The sequence below is a fragment of the Periophthalmus magnuspinnatus genome, chromosome 18, assembly GCF_009829125.3.
Source record: "Periophthalmus magnuspinnatus isolate fPerMag1 chromosome 18, fPerMag1.2.pri, whole genome shotgun sequence".
NCBI lineage: Eukaryota > Metazoa > Chordata > Actinopteri > Gobiiformes > Gobiidae > Periophthalmus > Periophthalmus magnuspinnatus.
In genome coordinates this window covers 13,552,901-13,570,898 of record NC_047143.1, presented here as the reverse complement: position 1 = coordinate 13,570,898, position 17,998 = coordinate 13,552,901, and the positions used below count along the sequence as shown (strand labels likewise).

Genomic DNA, 17,998 nt, shown 5'->3' with positions numbered 1-17,998 from the left:
ATGAGATGAGAGAGCAACAGACAAACAGCTGTGAGCACGCAAGGCCAGTGCTTTGTTGCACTCTGAATGGAGCCAACAGCCCTGGGCCTGTGCATTGTAGAGAGCAGACAGGGGTACAGGTGGGATGTAGGAAAACAGAGAGGGGTGCAGGTGGGATGTAGGAAAGCAGAGAACAAGGAGGGGGCAGGTGGTACCTTCCGAGCCTGGTCTGCTGCATGTTTCTTTAGGATGTTCCCCGCACCGATCATCATCCTGGTGGCCTGGATCCGGTAGAACGCACGGCTCTTCTGCTGCTGCATCAACACCTAAACAACCAACAACAGCAGTCACAAAATGGAGAAAGACATGTGGAAATAGTTGCTAAATGACTAAGGGTTTTAACTTAAATTTGTACTCAGAAGTGTCCAATAATTATGTTTCTAAATTGTCCTGTCCTCCAACATTAGCACTGGCATAGGCAATGAGGTGCAGAGAAAATCATAAGAACATGTTTTAATAACCCCTCATTGTGTAAGATTTCTGATGATGGAATACTGCAATACATGTGAATAAGCATGTGAATTGAGTGGAACACTCAACATGAAGATAGATATTGTGGAACATTCCATGCAAAGCAAAAACATCATCATGCAAACAAGCAGGTCCACCAATTATGCCCTTCACTCGGCCAAGTTGTGAGTCAGGGCTGTGAAGAGGCTTACAGTTAGGATATGGTTTATTTTAGTGCAATCATCCAAAATTATTCTTTATACGTTCCTATTTATACCTGGTACGAGATATATATTGAAATTAGGAATATAATTATGAACTTAACATGTAAAGCGTGAAAGATAGTGGCCCAAAATTTCTGTGCAATACTAATTGCAGAACATAGACAGGTCTTCCATCCTCATGTATTTAATCTGGCACTTGGAAAGAATTATCCTTTGTCTACTTCTAACTCAGCTGATACCCAGACACACAGTCTCTCCACACATGTCAGCTATTATGAATGATTAAAGTCAAAAGGTCTTTTTAATGAACCCTACCATCAACTAAACTGAAATAAAAATGAAATAGCAGTTTTGAAGATGATTAGATTCAACTTGGGTCCAATATATTTCCCACAGTGTGTGCTCTGTGCTACGAGTAATGGGACCTAATGGCTTCACTTTATACTTATGGAAGTCAGTAAACTCCACATACCATGGAGAGAAGTAAGCACATTTTTATTCAACCATTTACAGCCCACGATAATCATGTTAGCCGGTTAGCAAGGAGCTATCTACATCAGAACAAGGCAAGTACACACTGCAAAGGAGAGGAGAGCCAGTATCAGACCGTATTATTACTTGTTTGAATGCTAGTGATAGCTAATAGATGCGTCTCCTTCTGTTCACTAGGGGGCCAACCCGATTAACCGAAATCCGATTAATCTTAGCACAGTGCAAACTAATCGTGTGCCAAAGTTTGGGCACAGTTATGGAGCTAACCTAGCACAGGGGGCTACAGACCAGTTGGACAGCATGGAACTGCAATGTCAAAGCATTTCATAGAGACATCCATTTGATAGTAAGTAAGAATTATAGCAATATTTAGCAAAACAAAACAAAAGCTTGAATGAAAATACGAGCAGTCATTCAATACTGAATGAGATGGCAAACATTTTGCCTGTTGCCATTTTCCCCAGATATTAGGACACATTTATGAATGTGCAGTTATTTAAAAATCTCATTCACTCCTGGTTTAGAGCCATTTATCCCAATATTTAATGACATGTTAGTCCAAAACATTATATTTGCATAATGTACATTCTTCAAATAGTTACAATAAATGCATAGTAGGGCAGCAAGAGTAGTCACAATCTAATCGCAGTTTGAATGGATGCAATTAGCCAATTGCATCCATTCAAACTGCTGCAGTTTTTAAAGTACCATAATTCCCTCCACAAACAATAAAGTCTCCTGTCTTATTCCGAATAAATTCTGCTAAACTTACAATTTAGATCTGTACAACACATGTTCTGAAATGTGATTACATATTTTAGTCTTTTTAAAATGTAAAAATCGCAACTGCAGTGCTTGTTCACAGTTTGATATTTTTCAAAAAAATTGTTCATCCCTAATGCATAGTCATATTTGTATGGGAAACCCAATAATTCTAATGATACACATTTCTGTGCTGACCTTGTAGTAATGTTGTCATGATACAAAAATTTCAAACTTTACTTTGATGCTAAGGAATATTCCTTTACTCAATACCAATTACAATACCACAATAATAATTAAAAAAAACACTAAATTGCAGTATCTTATCTATCTCTTTTCTATTACCATGTGGCCTTATATCTGCGTAATACCTAAATTGTCTAGGCTCCATTCAATACACTGGCATATACAAGTCCATATGGTCTTATACTACAGTTCAAGAACAGTCTAAAAGTGTTCAGGAAAGTTTCATTTCTGTCCTGTAAATGTGACTTTTTTAGTACTGATTCCTGCTCAAATGATTATCTAGTTTCGATACTAGTTAGTTAGTATTGATACTTTGATACAATACTTTTGAAAACCCTACCTGGTAGTTGGCCATCTCGATGAGCTGCTCCATGTCCTTATCGGGGTGTCTCTGTTTGAGCTCTTTGAGAGTCCTGGCCATATCCCGCCGTGCCTCTTCCTCCTCGTCTTTAGCCCTGCCCTCCTCAATCAGGCCGTCTGTGCCATGGCAGTTGAGCGCCATCTGGCCATCCAGCTCCAGCATGTCCATCTTAGTGAAGCCGCCCAGAGCCCCACCCCCACCATGCAACATGTCCCCACCCTCAGACTCGATGATGACGCCACGGCTCTTGTCAGCCCGGTAACGCTTGCGCACATATTTATAAAAGAGGAGGCGGCGGTCAGCCACCCAGGCCTGGACCACACACAGGGGGAAGCAGAGGAAGGTGAGCACTGCCTCCCACACCTGTGAGAGAATTCAGTTAATAGAAATTCATTATTTTTCAATCATTACACATTATCACCATCATTCCACCAAATAAGTCTTCCAGTCCTGAAATCATGGAAATGATTCTGGCGAATGTTTATGGAATTTAAAAACACAGTGGGGCACTTTCTGTATTACCACATAACATCACAAGGTGGATAAGAAGAGCCTATATATGTAGGGTTTGTGTGTTAAACATCAAACAAAACTCCTGGTATGTTTTTGATGAGGAAACAACATTATAACAAAGAGAAAATAGCCTATATATAGGCCCTTAAAAAACACAGCAGGGACCAAATTTAGGTTAAGTTATAGTGACGTTTACAAATTAACAAAAAAAAAAAAAAGTAAAAAATAATAAGTAAAAATAATAACAAAATTAATTGATCTGGAATATAAATTCATAATTTAGTTTGTTCAATAAGTTTGTTCAAAAAAAACAAATCTGATGCACCGAGGACAATCTGGGAAGGACACAGGGGCAGACAAAGACGAGAGCTGTGCAGAAAAAAAAGTCTGTGCTAAATATCTCTAAATTTTCAATATCAGATGGATACAGATATGTAGGAAAATCCTTCGATATTGCAAATTACCGATAAACCATCCCTAAAAGATGACGCTCACCTGCACCTCTCCAGGCGAGAAGACACTGAGGATGAGGTAGAGCCAGATGTAGGCAAAGATGCTCCAGGCAGCGGTTACGAAGAAGACACGCAGGTGTTTGATTTTGCGTGTTTCTCCATCTGGGACCACATACACACACAGGGCGATGATCACAAACATGTTGAATGCAGCACTGCCCACGATGGTGCTCGGCCCAAGGGAGCCTGCCTCAAAGTTGTGCCCACAAACCTGCAGGGAAGACAGGATCCAAATGACGAATGCCATTATAAATCCTGCATTAGAGAGGGCAGGAGGAGTCACTGCATTTACCTGCACACCAGGAAAAATGGATAACTGGACTAATCCAATTTAAACAGATTTATCCAAATGCATGTAAACCCGGGAACTATGATTTAAGGTGTTGTTAATCGAATCCCAAAGATCTTAATAACACATCTGGAAAAACCAGTATGTACTTGGATGGCCATTGCATGTAACAGTCGATATACATTACGCACAAACTAGGAGAGGCATTCAACTGCATCAGGTAAGAAACAGCCAGGAAAATATCACATTTGTTTGGAAATGTAATGTTGAAAACTATAGCCTCTCCACAGAGCACCCAACAAGCACATATTGTTTTGTTTCAGTCCGCTATGTTAAAGTAAAATGAACTTCAATATACACTCACCTAAAGGATTATTGGGAACACCTGTTCAATTTCTCCTTAATGCAATTATCTAATTAACCAATCACATGGCAGTTGCTTCAATGCATTTATGGGTGTGGTCCTGGTCAAGACAATCTCCTGAACTCCAAACTGAATGTCAGAATGGGAAAGAAAGGTGATTTAAGCAATTTTGAGCGTGGCATAGTTGTTAGTGCCAGATGGGCCGGTCTGAGTATTTCACAATCTGCTCAGTTACTGGGATTTTCACGCACAACCATTTCTAAGGTTTACAAAGAATGGTGTGCAAAGGGAAAAACATCCAGTATGCGGCAGTCCTGTGGGCGAAAATGCCTTGTTGATGCTAGAGGTCAGAGGAGAATGGGACTAGTGATCCAAGCATTTGTGAAGCCACAAGACGCACAACCTTGAGGCAGATGGGCTACAACAGCAGAAGACCCCACCGGGTACCATTCATCTCCACTACAAATAGGAAAAAGAGGCTACAATTTGCACGAGCTCACCAAAATTGGACAGTTGAAGACTGGAAAAATGTTGCCTGGTCTGATGAGTCTCGATTTCTGTTGAGACATTCAAATGGTAGAGTCAGAATTTGGCGTAAACAGAATGAGAACATGGATCCATCATGCCTTGTTACCACTATGCAGGCTGGTGGTGGTGGTGTAATGGTGTGGGGGATGTTTTCTTGGCACACTTTAGGTCCCTTAGTGCCAACTGGGCATTGTTTAAATGCCACGGGCTACCTGAACATTGTTTCTGACCATTTCCATCCCTTCATGACCACCATGTACCCATCCTCTGATGGGTACTTCCAGCAGGATAATGCACCATGTCATAAAGCTTGAATCATTTCAAATTGGTTTCTTGAACATGACAGTGAGTTCACTGTACTACAATGGCCCCCACAGTCACCAGATCTCAACCCGATAGAGCATCTTTGGGATGTGGTGGAACGGGAGCTTCGTGCCCTGGATGTGCATCCCACAAATCTCCATCAACCGCAAGATGCTATCCTATCAATATGGGCCAACATTTCTAAATAATGCTTTCAGCACCTTGTTGAATCAATGCCACGTAGAATTAAGGCAGTTCTGAAGGCGAAAGGGGGTCAAACATCGTAATAGTATGGTGTTCCTAATAATCCTTCAGGTGAGTGTATATTTCTGCAACGGAAAGCAAATGTTTAACATAAATGAGATGCCGCTTACCCATTTCAGTGAAAACTGTGGTTATAGTATGTATGATCGTTTTTATTAGCAATTATAGCTGCAAATTTATTGTGTTTGTGTTAAATTTCTATAAGCACCTGAACAGCTCAGAGCCCACTTTCACCATTATTTGGTTATTTGACCTGTTGTCGACTGGGACAGGAGTGGTCAGACAGATTTTGGGGTAAAGACAATTTGAATTTGGTTGTTTTGGCTGTGCATGCAAACTGTGACAGTACCTCACCTCAATCACAGAGAGCAGGATCTCCGGAGCGCTAGAGCCCAGGGCCATCAGGGTCAGGTTGGACACAGTCTCATTCCAGATCCGCACTGTGGCTGTGGTGGTCTCCCCGTTGGATTTCTTTATGGTAATTTCCTTCTCTTGTGATGTTATCACCTTCAAATAACAACAAAACATCTAAATATTCATGTATGTTACTATGGCATGTTTTTCAATTCAATACAGTTAAATTTAGCCACTTTATTTATCCCCGAGGAGCAATTAAAAGGGACAGAGAATAGCAGAGTTACATAATAAAGGTATACATAAAATCAATCATAACATCCATACAACGGAGCTCATGTTAAAGTACTGAGAATTTTTCTTCATCTCAGTGCAACTACACTAAAGAGTGAAATGAAAAGCCCAAAAGAACAATTATTAGTTCGAGATCTGTCTGTGAGTGACTTAGGGATGCACCGATCAAGGTTTTTCCAGTTCCAAAACTGATATCGATACTTTGCCTTTCAGTATCTTCTGATACCCAATATCAACCGATACTAGGGCAGAGACTGAAAATATAATTTATTTCCTTTAAACACAAACAGCATAAGGTAAAAACATATCCAACTGTGTTTTATAACTATAGAACCGCTTTGTAAAAAGTAGTTACAAGTTATGATATTATGAAATGTTTTTAGCTAACATTGGCCAGTAAATCATCTTATTACACCAATTTATAGACCAAAATGGGATATTGGCAGAACAGATATCTTGGAAGCCAATATCCATTCCATTATAATGTTCAATATCACACCCGATTTCTGATACCAGTATTGTATTGGTGTATTCCTAGAATGACTAAGAGGGAATAGTAAAGCATCTTAGTACCCCTGCCTCTATTCAAAAGTAGATGTAAGCAATTACGATATGGTTTAGGGCAGTGGTTCTCAAACCTTTCACACCAATTACTATCAAAAAAAGATCTGGCTTTCCGAGTACCACCAGATCTAAACTAAGTCTGTAACAGGACTATTTCAGGTCTAATCTAAAGCTAAACCAGGTCTAAACTACATCATTCCTACTATAGTTATAAACTATATAAAGGAGGACAAAAAAGTGGATAAAATTAACTCTAAATTAGGCAATCCCACAAACAAAAACCTGTCCAAGTACCACCTGAAAGAGAACAGATCATATTAAAAAGCAGTGGCGGGCCGTAAGGGACAGCAAGACCTTCTCTGCTGGCCTAAACATGCTCTGTTCTCTTTATGTTATATCATATCCACTTTGTTTAGTGGCTTCCAATGTTGTTTACTGTGGTAGAGTTTTTTTTCCAATTATATTTCAGCTAGCTTGTGCTGTTTTCTTAGGGCCTTCAGAATAAACATCCACTTTAAGTAGACACAGACACAGTCAGTTTTAATAGCCAATCAGATCTCAATTCTGCATACCAGGGCCAGCTAGAAGGTCTTATGCAAACTAAACATGTACATGTCCTGTGATTGGATAATAAGCACTGCTAGAGCCAGAAAGGTGGCGGTCTGCAGAATGTCAAACTAAACCCGGAGATCCAACAGCTATTGCTGTGTTTTTAACCCATAATGGCTGAAGGACGTTTGGTTGCAGATATACTTTCTGCTCCATTTTCAAGATGAAAAGCACTTTCACGAAAAGTTGGATATTATGAGAAGAGGTCGACCAACCCCTGCGCTAGCTAACCTGTCCCAGCAAGGAAAAGGGTTTGTCTGTCATTTCCAGAGCAACTATGAACAGTACCGGTGGCTCCCAGCTTCTGAGAAATGCTGCAAATTGTACTGTTGTTGGACGGCTGGGCACTTACAAGCTACAGTGCATTTAAAAACATTTGGAGACACTCGAGTGGACCTGCAGCTCAGCGAACAGGCACGCAGTGAGAAGAAACTCCACAATGAAAAAGTGAGTTTATAATGTTAATAATAATGTGGCACATTGAAGTCACCTCAGTTAAAACTGCAATAAATTTTGTTCAATCTCAGCTGCTCCACATTTTCAGTTATTTGCTGTTGTTCTATAGCCTATTGTCAAAAAATGCAAATGATCTGTTTACTTTATTTTCAAATAATACTTTGTTTTGTTACTGTCTGGTAGATGTCTTATATGAAACGGCGAAATTGCGTAGTTTACTGGACAAAGCTCCCATAGCCTAATTTTGGTGGCATTTTGTTTGGCATCTGGCCACCAAATGTTCATTATATTTATGGACAGAATTTCTAGGCGCAGCCAGGGGCTGGAGGGGTTTCGGTTTGGGAACCAAAGGATCTCATCTTTGCTCTTTGCAGATGATGATTGATAAAGCCATCAGGAGATGGCTTTATCAATCAGGACCTGTAGCAGGCACTGGGGCGGTTTGCAGCCGAGTGTGAAGTGGCTGGGATGAGAATCAGCTCCTCCAAATCCGAAGCCATGGTTCTCGACCGGAAAAAGGTGGCTTGCCCACTCCGGGTGGCTTGTGAGTCCCTGCCTCAAGTGGAGGAGTTGTAGTATTTCAGGGTCTTGTTCATGAATGAGGGAAGGATGGAGCATGAGATTGACAGGCAGATCAGTGTAGTCTGCAGTGATGCGGTCGCTGTATCGGTCTGTTGTGGTAATGAAGGCTCTCAATTTACCAATCAATCCAAGTTCCTACCCTCACCTATGGTCATGAGCTCTGGGTAATGACCGGAAGATCACGGATACAAGAGGCCGAAATGGGCTTCCTCCGTAGGGTGGCTGGGCACACCCTTAGGGATAGGGTGAGGAGCTCGGAGTAGAGCCGCTGCTCCTACACGTCAAGAGGGGCCAGTTGAGGTGGCTCGGGCATCTGTTCAGGATGCCTCCTGGACACCTCCCTTGGGAGGTATTCGGGGCATGTACCGCCGGGAGGAGGCTCTGGACCCAGGACATGCTGGAGGGACTATGTCTCTCGACTGGCCTGGGAACACCTTGGGATCCCCTCAGAGGAGCTGGAGTATGTGTCTGGGGTAAGGGAAGTCTGGGAGTCCCTGCTTAGACTGCTGCCCCCGCAACCTGGCACTGGATAAGCGGAAGAAAATGGATGGGTGGATTTTTGGCATATTTAAATCACATTTTTATTTTGTTATTTTTGACAGTGAACTTAGTTTTCTACTCTTAATTGTGAATGCAATGCATGCTTATTTTTTAAATGCTTATTTTTTAAGTGTTGCTTGACTAGCCTATATTGAGGTGATGTTGTAATGTACAAGTGGGACGTCACTGATGGCCCAAGGGTGAAATGCACGGCCTGCCACTGTAAAAAGTACATCTATAGATGTGTGCAGTGTGTAGACCTCGATAGAAGACATGAAGCGGTCTGCGATGATGCTCATGCCCAGAAACATGTAGATCAAAGCCACAAAGTAGACGATGGCCCGGGCCACTTTGTCCCCCGCCGACGGGTTCTGTGGGTTCCATACGGGGAGAACCACACCTGGAACACAACACATTTGAAGAACAGATGCCACAGCACAGCAAGCTCCTGCCATCTGCCTAAACTATAGACAATGGTCTACAGAGTAATCCTGCATCCATATTTCAAATGCTTTATTAAGGTGAGATACTACAGACAGAAACAAATACCGCTATTTGTTTTTTGGTCTCTTAGCTCTCTCAGCATATAAGTCCTCACCAGGAAACTACAATATAGTCCAATCTGCACTCAAGATGTTTTTTAATCCACCCAGAGGACCCAACCCGCAGAGTCCCACCAGGAGGACCCACACGTGACTCACCTCCATAGACACATCCCGTAACCATTACAGATTTGTGTCTAATCTTAACCAGACAAATGGGCTATGGCAACACATTCACGGACAAATTACATGCCTATGCTATTTACGCCCTTATATATGTAGGTCCATTGTTTGTCACAATATGCTTTAAGTGCTAAATTAAACTAAAACTAAACCTACACAAGCAGAGTAGAGCAGAGACAACACAAAGCTAGTTTATTCAAGTTAGAAATGAAATCTATTGGTAATTAAGTATCTTTGATGCAATTTATAAAGTAAACTAACTGAATATGGTGAGGGACATGACAGTGAAGGTACATCCTGGTGGAGGCCTAGAGGGTAGGGTAGGAAAAGCTGTTTTCTCAAAATGAATGTTTTTCCCCATAAGAATCATCTCTCACACTAAACTTCACAATCTTGTACATAATAAGATTGTGACAGATCATATACTTCAATGTCCCTCCTGCCGGTGGGACATTCTAGGAATCATAATTTCAGGTGGGGAACAGGGGCCAATAATAACCCCAGACAATCTACAAATTGTGAACTTTTATTTAATTCTTCAATAAACCTAATTTCATGGCATAAGGTCTATTGTCACAACTTTCTAAAGCTACTGATAGAAATATAGTCCGACCTTGATTCATTTGTGCTAAAATTGAACTTTGTTTTGTTTTTTTGTTTTGTTTTTTTCATGAAGATAAGCCCAATAACTATACAATTACATTAACTGATGTATGCATGATAAAACAGGACAACTGCCTTTGGACAGCTCAGTTTTAAACTCATATATTCATTTCACAGATTCCAACTTAAAATTATGTCTGAATGGAAAATGTATACCATATAAAGTTCTCCAATGTTTCCAATGAGGTATTTAGGAGTTAGAGCCCTATCTGCTGTCAGCCACAAGAATGAATAATGCAAAATTAAAGCCATGCTAACAAAGTCATGCATTTGTTGTGAACACAATTTGACTGCAGAATGAGTCTGGCAATGGTTTATGGGCTTAAAAACTGCGCAGGAGTTGAGAGTTTATCTGTGATGTAACTAGACAGGCAAAATGAGAATGGAGCATTTTTGAGTGCTCAGAGAAGAAAACTTTGAATTTATAAATTAATGAAACAACCATGAATGAAACAAAACACAACTTCAGGTATGTGTTTGACGGGGGGACAACAGCATAACATGGTTAAAAGCTCCAAAAATCAGATTTACATAATATGTGTTCAAAAGTCACTCCTCCTTCAGAGTGACATCACAAAAAAATCAGCGTGCATTCTGCTAATGAAACAACTGCACATCTCATCACATTTGTCAAGTTGTTGTGTACAGTTATATCATGCTTTTGCATATTTATGGAGAATTGTTGTGCAGTAGCATGGATGATGTAGGCTTGTGGGTGGAGCATTGGACAAATTTACTGCTAACTGTAAGATTACTAGATTACTCAAACATGCATGACATATGTTTTGATGAGGAAACAATGTTATAATATGGTTTAAAGCTCTAAAACTTCAAATTTGCATAATATGTGTTTTTTAAATGTGACGTGCTTACCCTCCTGACAGGGGTCTCCAGAGGCAGAGCAGTTCTCTGCAGAAGCATGAGTGTGTGTGGGAAAGGTCAGGAGCAGCAGGGGAGAAAGGAGCAGGACGGCAGACATGACACCTGCACAGACCATCTTCAGTCAGTCTAGAGCCTGCAACACAGACACAAGAGAGGTTAGTCTTACAGCCATCTGACTGTTACACACAGTAAAATTTCATTTGTTTTGATGGCCGTGGTTGGCTGCTCTTGGTGGTGACTGGCTGGCACACTGAGCAGTTTGTAAAAAAAAAAAAAAAATATATATATATATATATATATATATATATATATATATATATATATATATATATATATATATTGTTACATTTTTACTTAATATTTGGGTGCAGCTTGTGCAGTTCAAAGGACAGAAGTTATGGACTATAGGATTGTGAAACTTTTTCCTATATCCATGGCAACAATGCTTGGAAATAGCTATGCTAGTCAGCTACTCTGAAATGCTACAGACTTTTTACACCAGTGTAACAGGCTTTTTACACAAATATGGCAGAAGACGTTCCAAAGGAAAGACTTCCTGTTTATTGTTACTGTTTATTTATTTATTCAATCGACCTGTCACTGGAGGGGTCGCCCCACAGAGCGCAGTTCTGTTTTCTTTACTTTTGAGTTGGTCTTGTTCACTTTCAACAATGACAACAGCTTCAGGCGGACAGAGCCCCCTGAATAGACACACACATGCTCACTTCCTTGGTGATATAAATAGTGATCTTTTCTTTCACCTGTGGTTAAATATACAGTCAGAACTATGTGCGCTCATCACAATAGAAAACAAAACACAGACACACAGGCTCACATACACAGATAGCGGCCGGAGAAGACGTGCCGCTGATATTAATTTGATCCAAACTGGCTCGTCAGGCGTACTCATCAAACAACAGCTCTGCAGTGCCTATTCATACAAATATATGGGATCAGAGCACTTTTTACCCAATTCCAAGCACTTCTACTTGCACCGATGGACAACCTGCATACATCGGCCCTAGGCCAGTTTTTTTTTTTTTTTCAGTTTTTGCTTCATGTGGATTGGAAAAGAGAAATTGCAATTCTGTTTCAGCCCCACAGTGCCAACTCAGTCCTTGTTATCTTGGCCTATGTAATCGGCGGTATAATATTACTACCTACAATGGAAGTATAGCCAGATTGGACGGTACTAGACTTGGGGGTTCATGTCTCCACGTGTTGGGTCCTGTACTTCTGCATTAGAATGCTGGCCTCATGCATCTTACAAATGTTGAGCTCAAAAACACACCACTGGCTCTATGAATATATATATATATATATATATATATATATATATATATATATATATATATATATATATATATATATATATATATATATATATATATATATATATATATATATATATATATATATATATATATATAGTGATTTGGAGGACCTTTGGGCATATCGAGGTGAAGTCTGATGACTGGGTCGGTGACAACCAGGGGCCCCAAAATAAGGTAAGCAGAAAACCGTTTTAATAAAATTTCTGCATAGTTTAGTTTATCCTTTATTAGGGTTGTCACTGTCACATGAATCTGTAATTCTTTGTCTTGCAAATTTAGAATATAATTGGGTGGGCTATCTAGTCCAGTTTGTTCTTTCACATGTAAAGTTGCATGAAGCACATTTACTAACACATAGGGACAGATCAATGAGCCGGTATTAGAAATCCTGGTCCGGGACCAGGTGGCGCTAGGCCCGGTTGAGAGACTGCCAGCAGACCAGGTTCTACTGGATAGCCAGGGCTGGGCCCTGAGGGCAACTAGTTAAATTCTTAATCAAATTACCTCTTGGAACAGAATCTGACGAGAGTCTATTGAACGTAGTCACTGCTAAGAAACGCACTTGCCCTTGTAACCAAGACGGCTGGGACCGTGTTAGGGGGAAAATCCTGGTCCGGGACCAGGTGGCATTAGGCCCGGTCGTCTGACAATAGACTAGGTTCTATTGTTGGCCAGAGTTGGACTCTGAGGGTGTGGAGCGCCCGATGACCAAGACACGGTTGGACCGTGTGGGGTGTGGAGCCCTGGGTCCGGGACCCACTCAGCTGAGCACAATTGAATAAACCGGTAGGGACAGAACTTCTTCTTCTTCTTTTTGGGTCACTGTGGGTGGCTTGGGTCTCTGACTCCTCATTTTTAGCCTTTATCACATAGAGTATTGGCTGGAGTAGAGACTGCGTAGGCTGCATTTGGGGGTGGAGAAAATAAAGGCAAACAGCCCGGGGTGTAGGAGTGTCGGGTCTTTAAAACTAAAATCACATATCCTGCTAGAACCCCCACCCCGCACAGACGCTTCGGCCTCTGCGTAGAAGTCTGGGTGTGATACGGGTAGGTCTAAAGGGATCTCTGTGGTGAAAGGTTTGGATCCATACATTAGGCTTATGTAAACAGGTTTTATTAACATTTTCATTCCCAATAGACCAAATTACAGGTGTGTAAAACAGACTTAGTGACAAACAGACTGACTGACTGTGGTGGAAAAGCAGTTGCGGGTTTACTCAATTAGGATTTTGACTATTTGCTCTCAAATAAATTCTTAGTGAATAGTTCCTTTAGGGTGAGTCTTATCTCTCCTGCCTATCATACTCCCTTACTCAGCTATACACCCCCTCCTTTCTTTCAACCTTACCCCCACTATCTTCCATCAGCATTTGCCTGTTTCCCTCTCACCTGAAGGTCAAATTGAGAACCTTTTCCACCATTAGACAATGGACGATAGAGGGACGAAGTTTACTCCTGCTACGACGAAAGAAGCGTGTACTAATGCCTTAGATATACTTTTGTTTGGGACAGAGGATAGAAAAAAGAAGAAAGAGACAGATAAGTTTGAGATATGGGTAAAAGACTTGCAAATGAGAGGTTTGATATGACAGGACACATCTCCAAATCCTAGAAAAGAACAATTGCTGAATAGTCAAACGGTTGTCCATGCTGCTTGTGATTTCACTGAAGCTGAATGGGAGCGAAATGGCAAAAAATGTATAGGGGAGTTTAAAAAGAGAGTGAATATAGCCAGAAAAAATAAAGTTCTTTGCAATGCATACCTCCCCCACTTAATGAGGGGGGCAGGTTTTAACATAACATACACCACAGTGATGCCACAAATACAATTGGTGCAATCTAAAACTGAAAGGGAAACGACCTTAGATAAGAAGGGGGAAAATGCATTTCTCCCTCCTCCTTATACTGATCTTTCACCTTATAGCGAGGCCCATAAATTACTAACTCAAGCTACTAATTCACAAACTTGGGCTGTTACACCCCCACTGATAACAACTAATGACTCTAACACCACAACACTACAATGTCCATTGGTATTAGTTAAAGCAGGATTAGTAGACATAGTAGAAGAACCTACCACAATTGAAGCTATTAAAGTAGTAAACACAATGCTTGATGAAAATATAGAAGCAATCAGTGATGACAGTGCAGCAGGAGCAACATCTATGACAGGGCAACTGATTGACCCAGATGATGTTAAAACACTGAAATTTGTTAATGTGAAGGGCATTAACACTAAAGGCTCCTACACCCACTGAATCAATAAGAAAAACAATACAATTTGGAAGTGATGATAAGCATTCTCAAAGTTCTACATGAGAAGAGGTCTCTAGTAAAATAAAAACAAAAATAGATGAACCATTGTATGAGACTTCGTTTACAACTGATGTTAAACCTAAATCTACAAGGCCAAAAGGTTTACATATTAGTGATATACCAAACACAGGTTATGATAGAGTTCCAACTGACCTTTTGACCCCTCCTACATGGGTCAGGCATGGGAGATCACCATACTCTCAGAATCCTGCACTCTCTGAACAGTTTACTCATCAGAAGTATGCATATAAAAAGAAAAAGCAGTATGAATTGAGAGTGGAAGAGGATAGTGAACATGACAGCTCTGATTCAATCGACTTAGAAGAATTAAAATTGGCTAAACAGAAACATAAAAAGAGGATTAATAGAGATGAGTGTGATTTCCAAGGGAGACATGCCCAAATGCCATTAATTGAAGTGCCAAATTCACATGGTATGTTAATGTAGCAACCAATGACAATCCAAGATAAGCAACTAGTCGCAAGTAAGCTTGATCCTCTAGTGGATGGAGGACAAAAATGGATAAGAAATTTAGAAACTGCAATGCTAGGTCAAAGGCTATGTTTTGGGAACTTGCGGACCATTCTTGGAACAGTAGCTACGATGCATGGTCTCAGAGCGGTAGAATATGAGGCTGGTACTGAGCGATTACCAGACCATACTCCATGGGCAGGTAGAGATAAAGATGATGTTGTCAGAGCCATAATGAGATTGTACCCCGCACGGGTAGATTCCTCCTCACTAAAAAAATTAGACCCAAAACCAGGTGAGGATCCCGCTGAGTTCCTTAGGAGAGCTCAACAACATTGGATTGATGTGACTGGTAGAAACCCCCGCACTGCAGTAGACCCAGGCCACATGCTGCTCTTTAAGTCCATGGTGCGTGAGTCTCTTCCCCCTGAGGTTAAACTCAAACTCACTGAAATAGTAGATCTGGATGCAATGTCTTATTATCAATGGGAAACCAATATTATTCACCATATGAGAAATTACAATGCTAAAACTAGCAGTCAAGAGAGTGAGCTGCAAAAGCTACAAGCCCAGGTCCTTAGGATGCAAATACAGCAAATGAGCGATGTAAAAAAGGGAAAGGAAAAAGAGAAGATAAAGCTTCAGATGCCACAAACTGACTCCCCTGTTCCAGAGATACAGGCCCCTCAGGTTAGCCCTGGTATAGTTAAACAAATCAGAGAACGTGGCCGTGGCAGGAAGCCCCAGTTACAATATGGATTAATGCCTGTTACTAAGGACCAGTGTTACAAATGTGGACAATTTGGTCATTGGGCTAGAGACTGTTACCTGAGGCGGCAACGGCTATGGTACCGGGGCAACCACCAGAACACACAACAATGGGATATTTCACCACAGCAGCCTCAAGGAGGACACAACTATCATCAGGCTCCTGGAGCGCAACAGATGCCATTATAGAGAGGCCCAGGATGTCCACCTGAGGTATCAGCACTGAGTGAACCATTAATAACATGTACAGTTGGAGGCAAAGATTATGCATTCATGTTAGACTCAGGTGCAAGGTACTCCTCAATATCTACACCAGTACCTCTCTCAACAAACACCACCTCAGTAGTGGGCATCTCGGGTAAACCTGAACGCCTCCCATTTTCGGAACCTCTACCAATTTATGTGGGAAATCAGCTTTTTTATCACCAATTCCTGTATTCTCCACATTGCCCATTGAACCTAATAGGCAGAGACATTTTGATAAAATCGTGTGCAACTATGTCGTTTTCGGATGAAGGGACTGTTGTGACTTTTCCTGATGGACTTACAATAAATTGTTCAGGCCGGCCCACCCCCTGCCAGACAAATGCTAATGACTCAATGTGAACCTGATTCAACAGTGTGGGCCACGGTGTATTGGTTACTCCTGAATGAGGATTCTGTCCCTCCCCCTCTGATAACAGAGTTTGAACGCTGGCTCCCATGGATGCAACTGATACACCCCTATCATTCACCAAAAGACTTGATACATTGCACATTTAACTATCTCCGGGAGGACGACGCACTCTATGATGATTTGTGGAATACAACATGGACTATGCCACACCCAGACTTAGTGTGTGGGGACATTTTTGTAGGGCCTCAGGGAGTAGCTGCTGCTGCTGAACTCTCTCCTACTCAAACACATCTCTATGCACTCTCATCTGAGTGTGCACCACATATCACCTTAGCTATAGGTGTAGGTCATGAAGCCAAATCACTTGGTCCTATGGTAAAGAAAGCCCTAGCTATAACTGATTGGATTCCTACACAATGTAAATTATTGCACTATTCACCATCTACCAAATTTTACAGAATTTCACACAAGTCTACATGTCAAACCACACCACAATCAAAACATATAGACAGGTTTCATGACAGGGAAAACACAGATCACCCACAAACTAGTGAAATTATGAAATCTCTCCCAACAACTCTATGGTCAACCGGTCCAACTGATGTTGGTTTGGTCCAAGCAGACCCAATAAAAATTCCTTTACTACCTGGTACTATCCCAATCTGGAAACCCCACTATCCGCTATCACAAGATAAGATTGAAGGCATCCAAAATACTATCACTGGATTAATAACTTCAGGTGTATTGATGGAGACTAAGTCTCCATGGAATACACCTATCCTGCCTGCACCTAAACCTGACAAACCGGATTATCGTATGGTGCAGGATCTTAGGCCTGTTAATGCAGTAGTCAAACCAGTACCCTTACCAGTGCCAAACCCATTTGTGGCACTAACCATTTTAACATCAGATCACAAATTCTTTACAGTTATTGATTTGGCTAATGCATTTTTCAGTTTGCCATTACATCCAGAGAGTATGAATATGTTTGCTTTCACCTATAGGGGGAAACAGTATACTTATACACGTGCACCACAAGGTTTTGTGCACTCTCCGGGGTATTTTAATCAGGCTTTGAAAAGAGACCGTACCGACCTTTTGCTTCCAAGTGGTACAGTTCTTATACAATATGTAGATGACATCCTCATAGCCTCGCCTAATGAACAGGACATTCTCACCGCATCCCACTCCACTCTTTTATGATTGGCTGAAAAGGGGTATAAAGTTAGTAAATCAAAATTACAATTTGGAAGGCGAAGGGTTGTATTTCTTGGGAGATCAATTTCAGGCTCATCTTCCTCAGTTTCAAACCAACTTCGATCTACCATACTCCACCACCCTAAACCTAAAATAGTAAAAGACATGTTATCATTTTTAGGTTTAACAGGCTTCAGTAAGAACTATTTACCTGAATATGTCAACCACACAGCCCCATTAAGAGCACTGATAACTGAGGCAGGACCAACTAACCTTACTG

General features: G+C 41.1%; 1 protein-coding gene across 1 annotated transcript in view; it reads right to left on the bottom strand.

Annotated features, from left to right (window-relative positions):
• The window catches only part of LOC117386261 (sodium/calcium exchanger 1-like), a 199,337-nt gene that overhangs the window by 101,043 nt on the left and 80,296 nt on the right, over positions 1-17,998 (bottom strand). The window contains exons 2-7 of the mRNA XM_055229116.1: positions 11,008-11,149; positions 9,007-9,146; positions 5,702-5,854; positions 3,583-3,810; positions 2,554-2,937; positions 195-305 (exon numbers count right to left, since the gene is read on the bottom strand). Coding sequence (XP_055085091.1) covers positions 195-305; positions 2,554-2,937; positions 3,583-3,810; positions 5,702-5,854; positions 9,007-9,146; positions 11,008-11,131 — 1,140 coding nt within the window. The 5' untranslated portion in view covers positions 11,132-11,149. The remainder of the gene's footprint in view (positions 1-194; positions 306-2,553; positions 2,938-3,582; positions 3,811-5,701; positions 5,855-9,006; positions 9,147-11,007; positions 11,150-17,998) is intronic.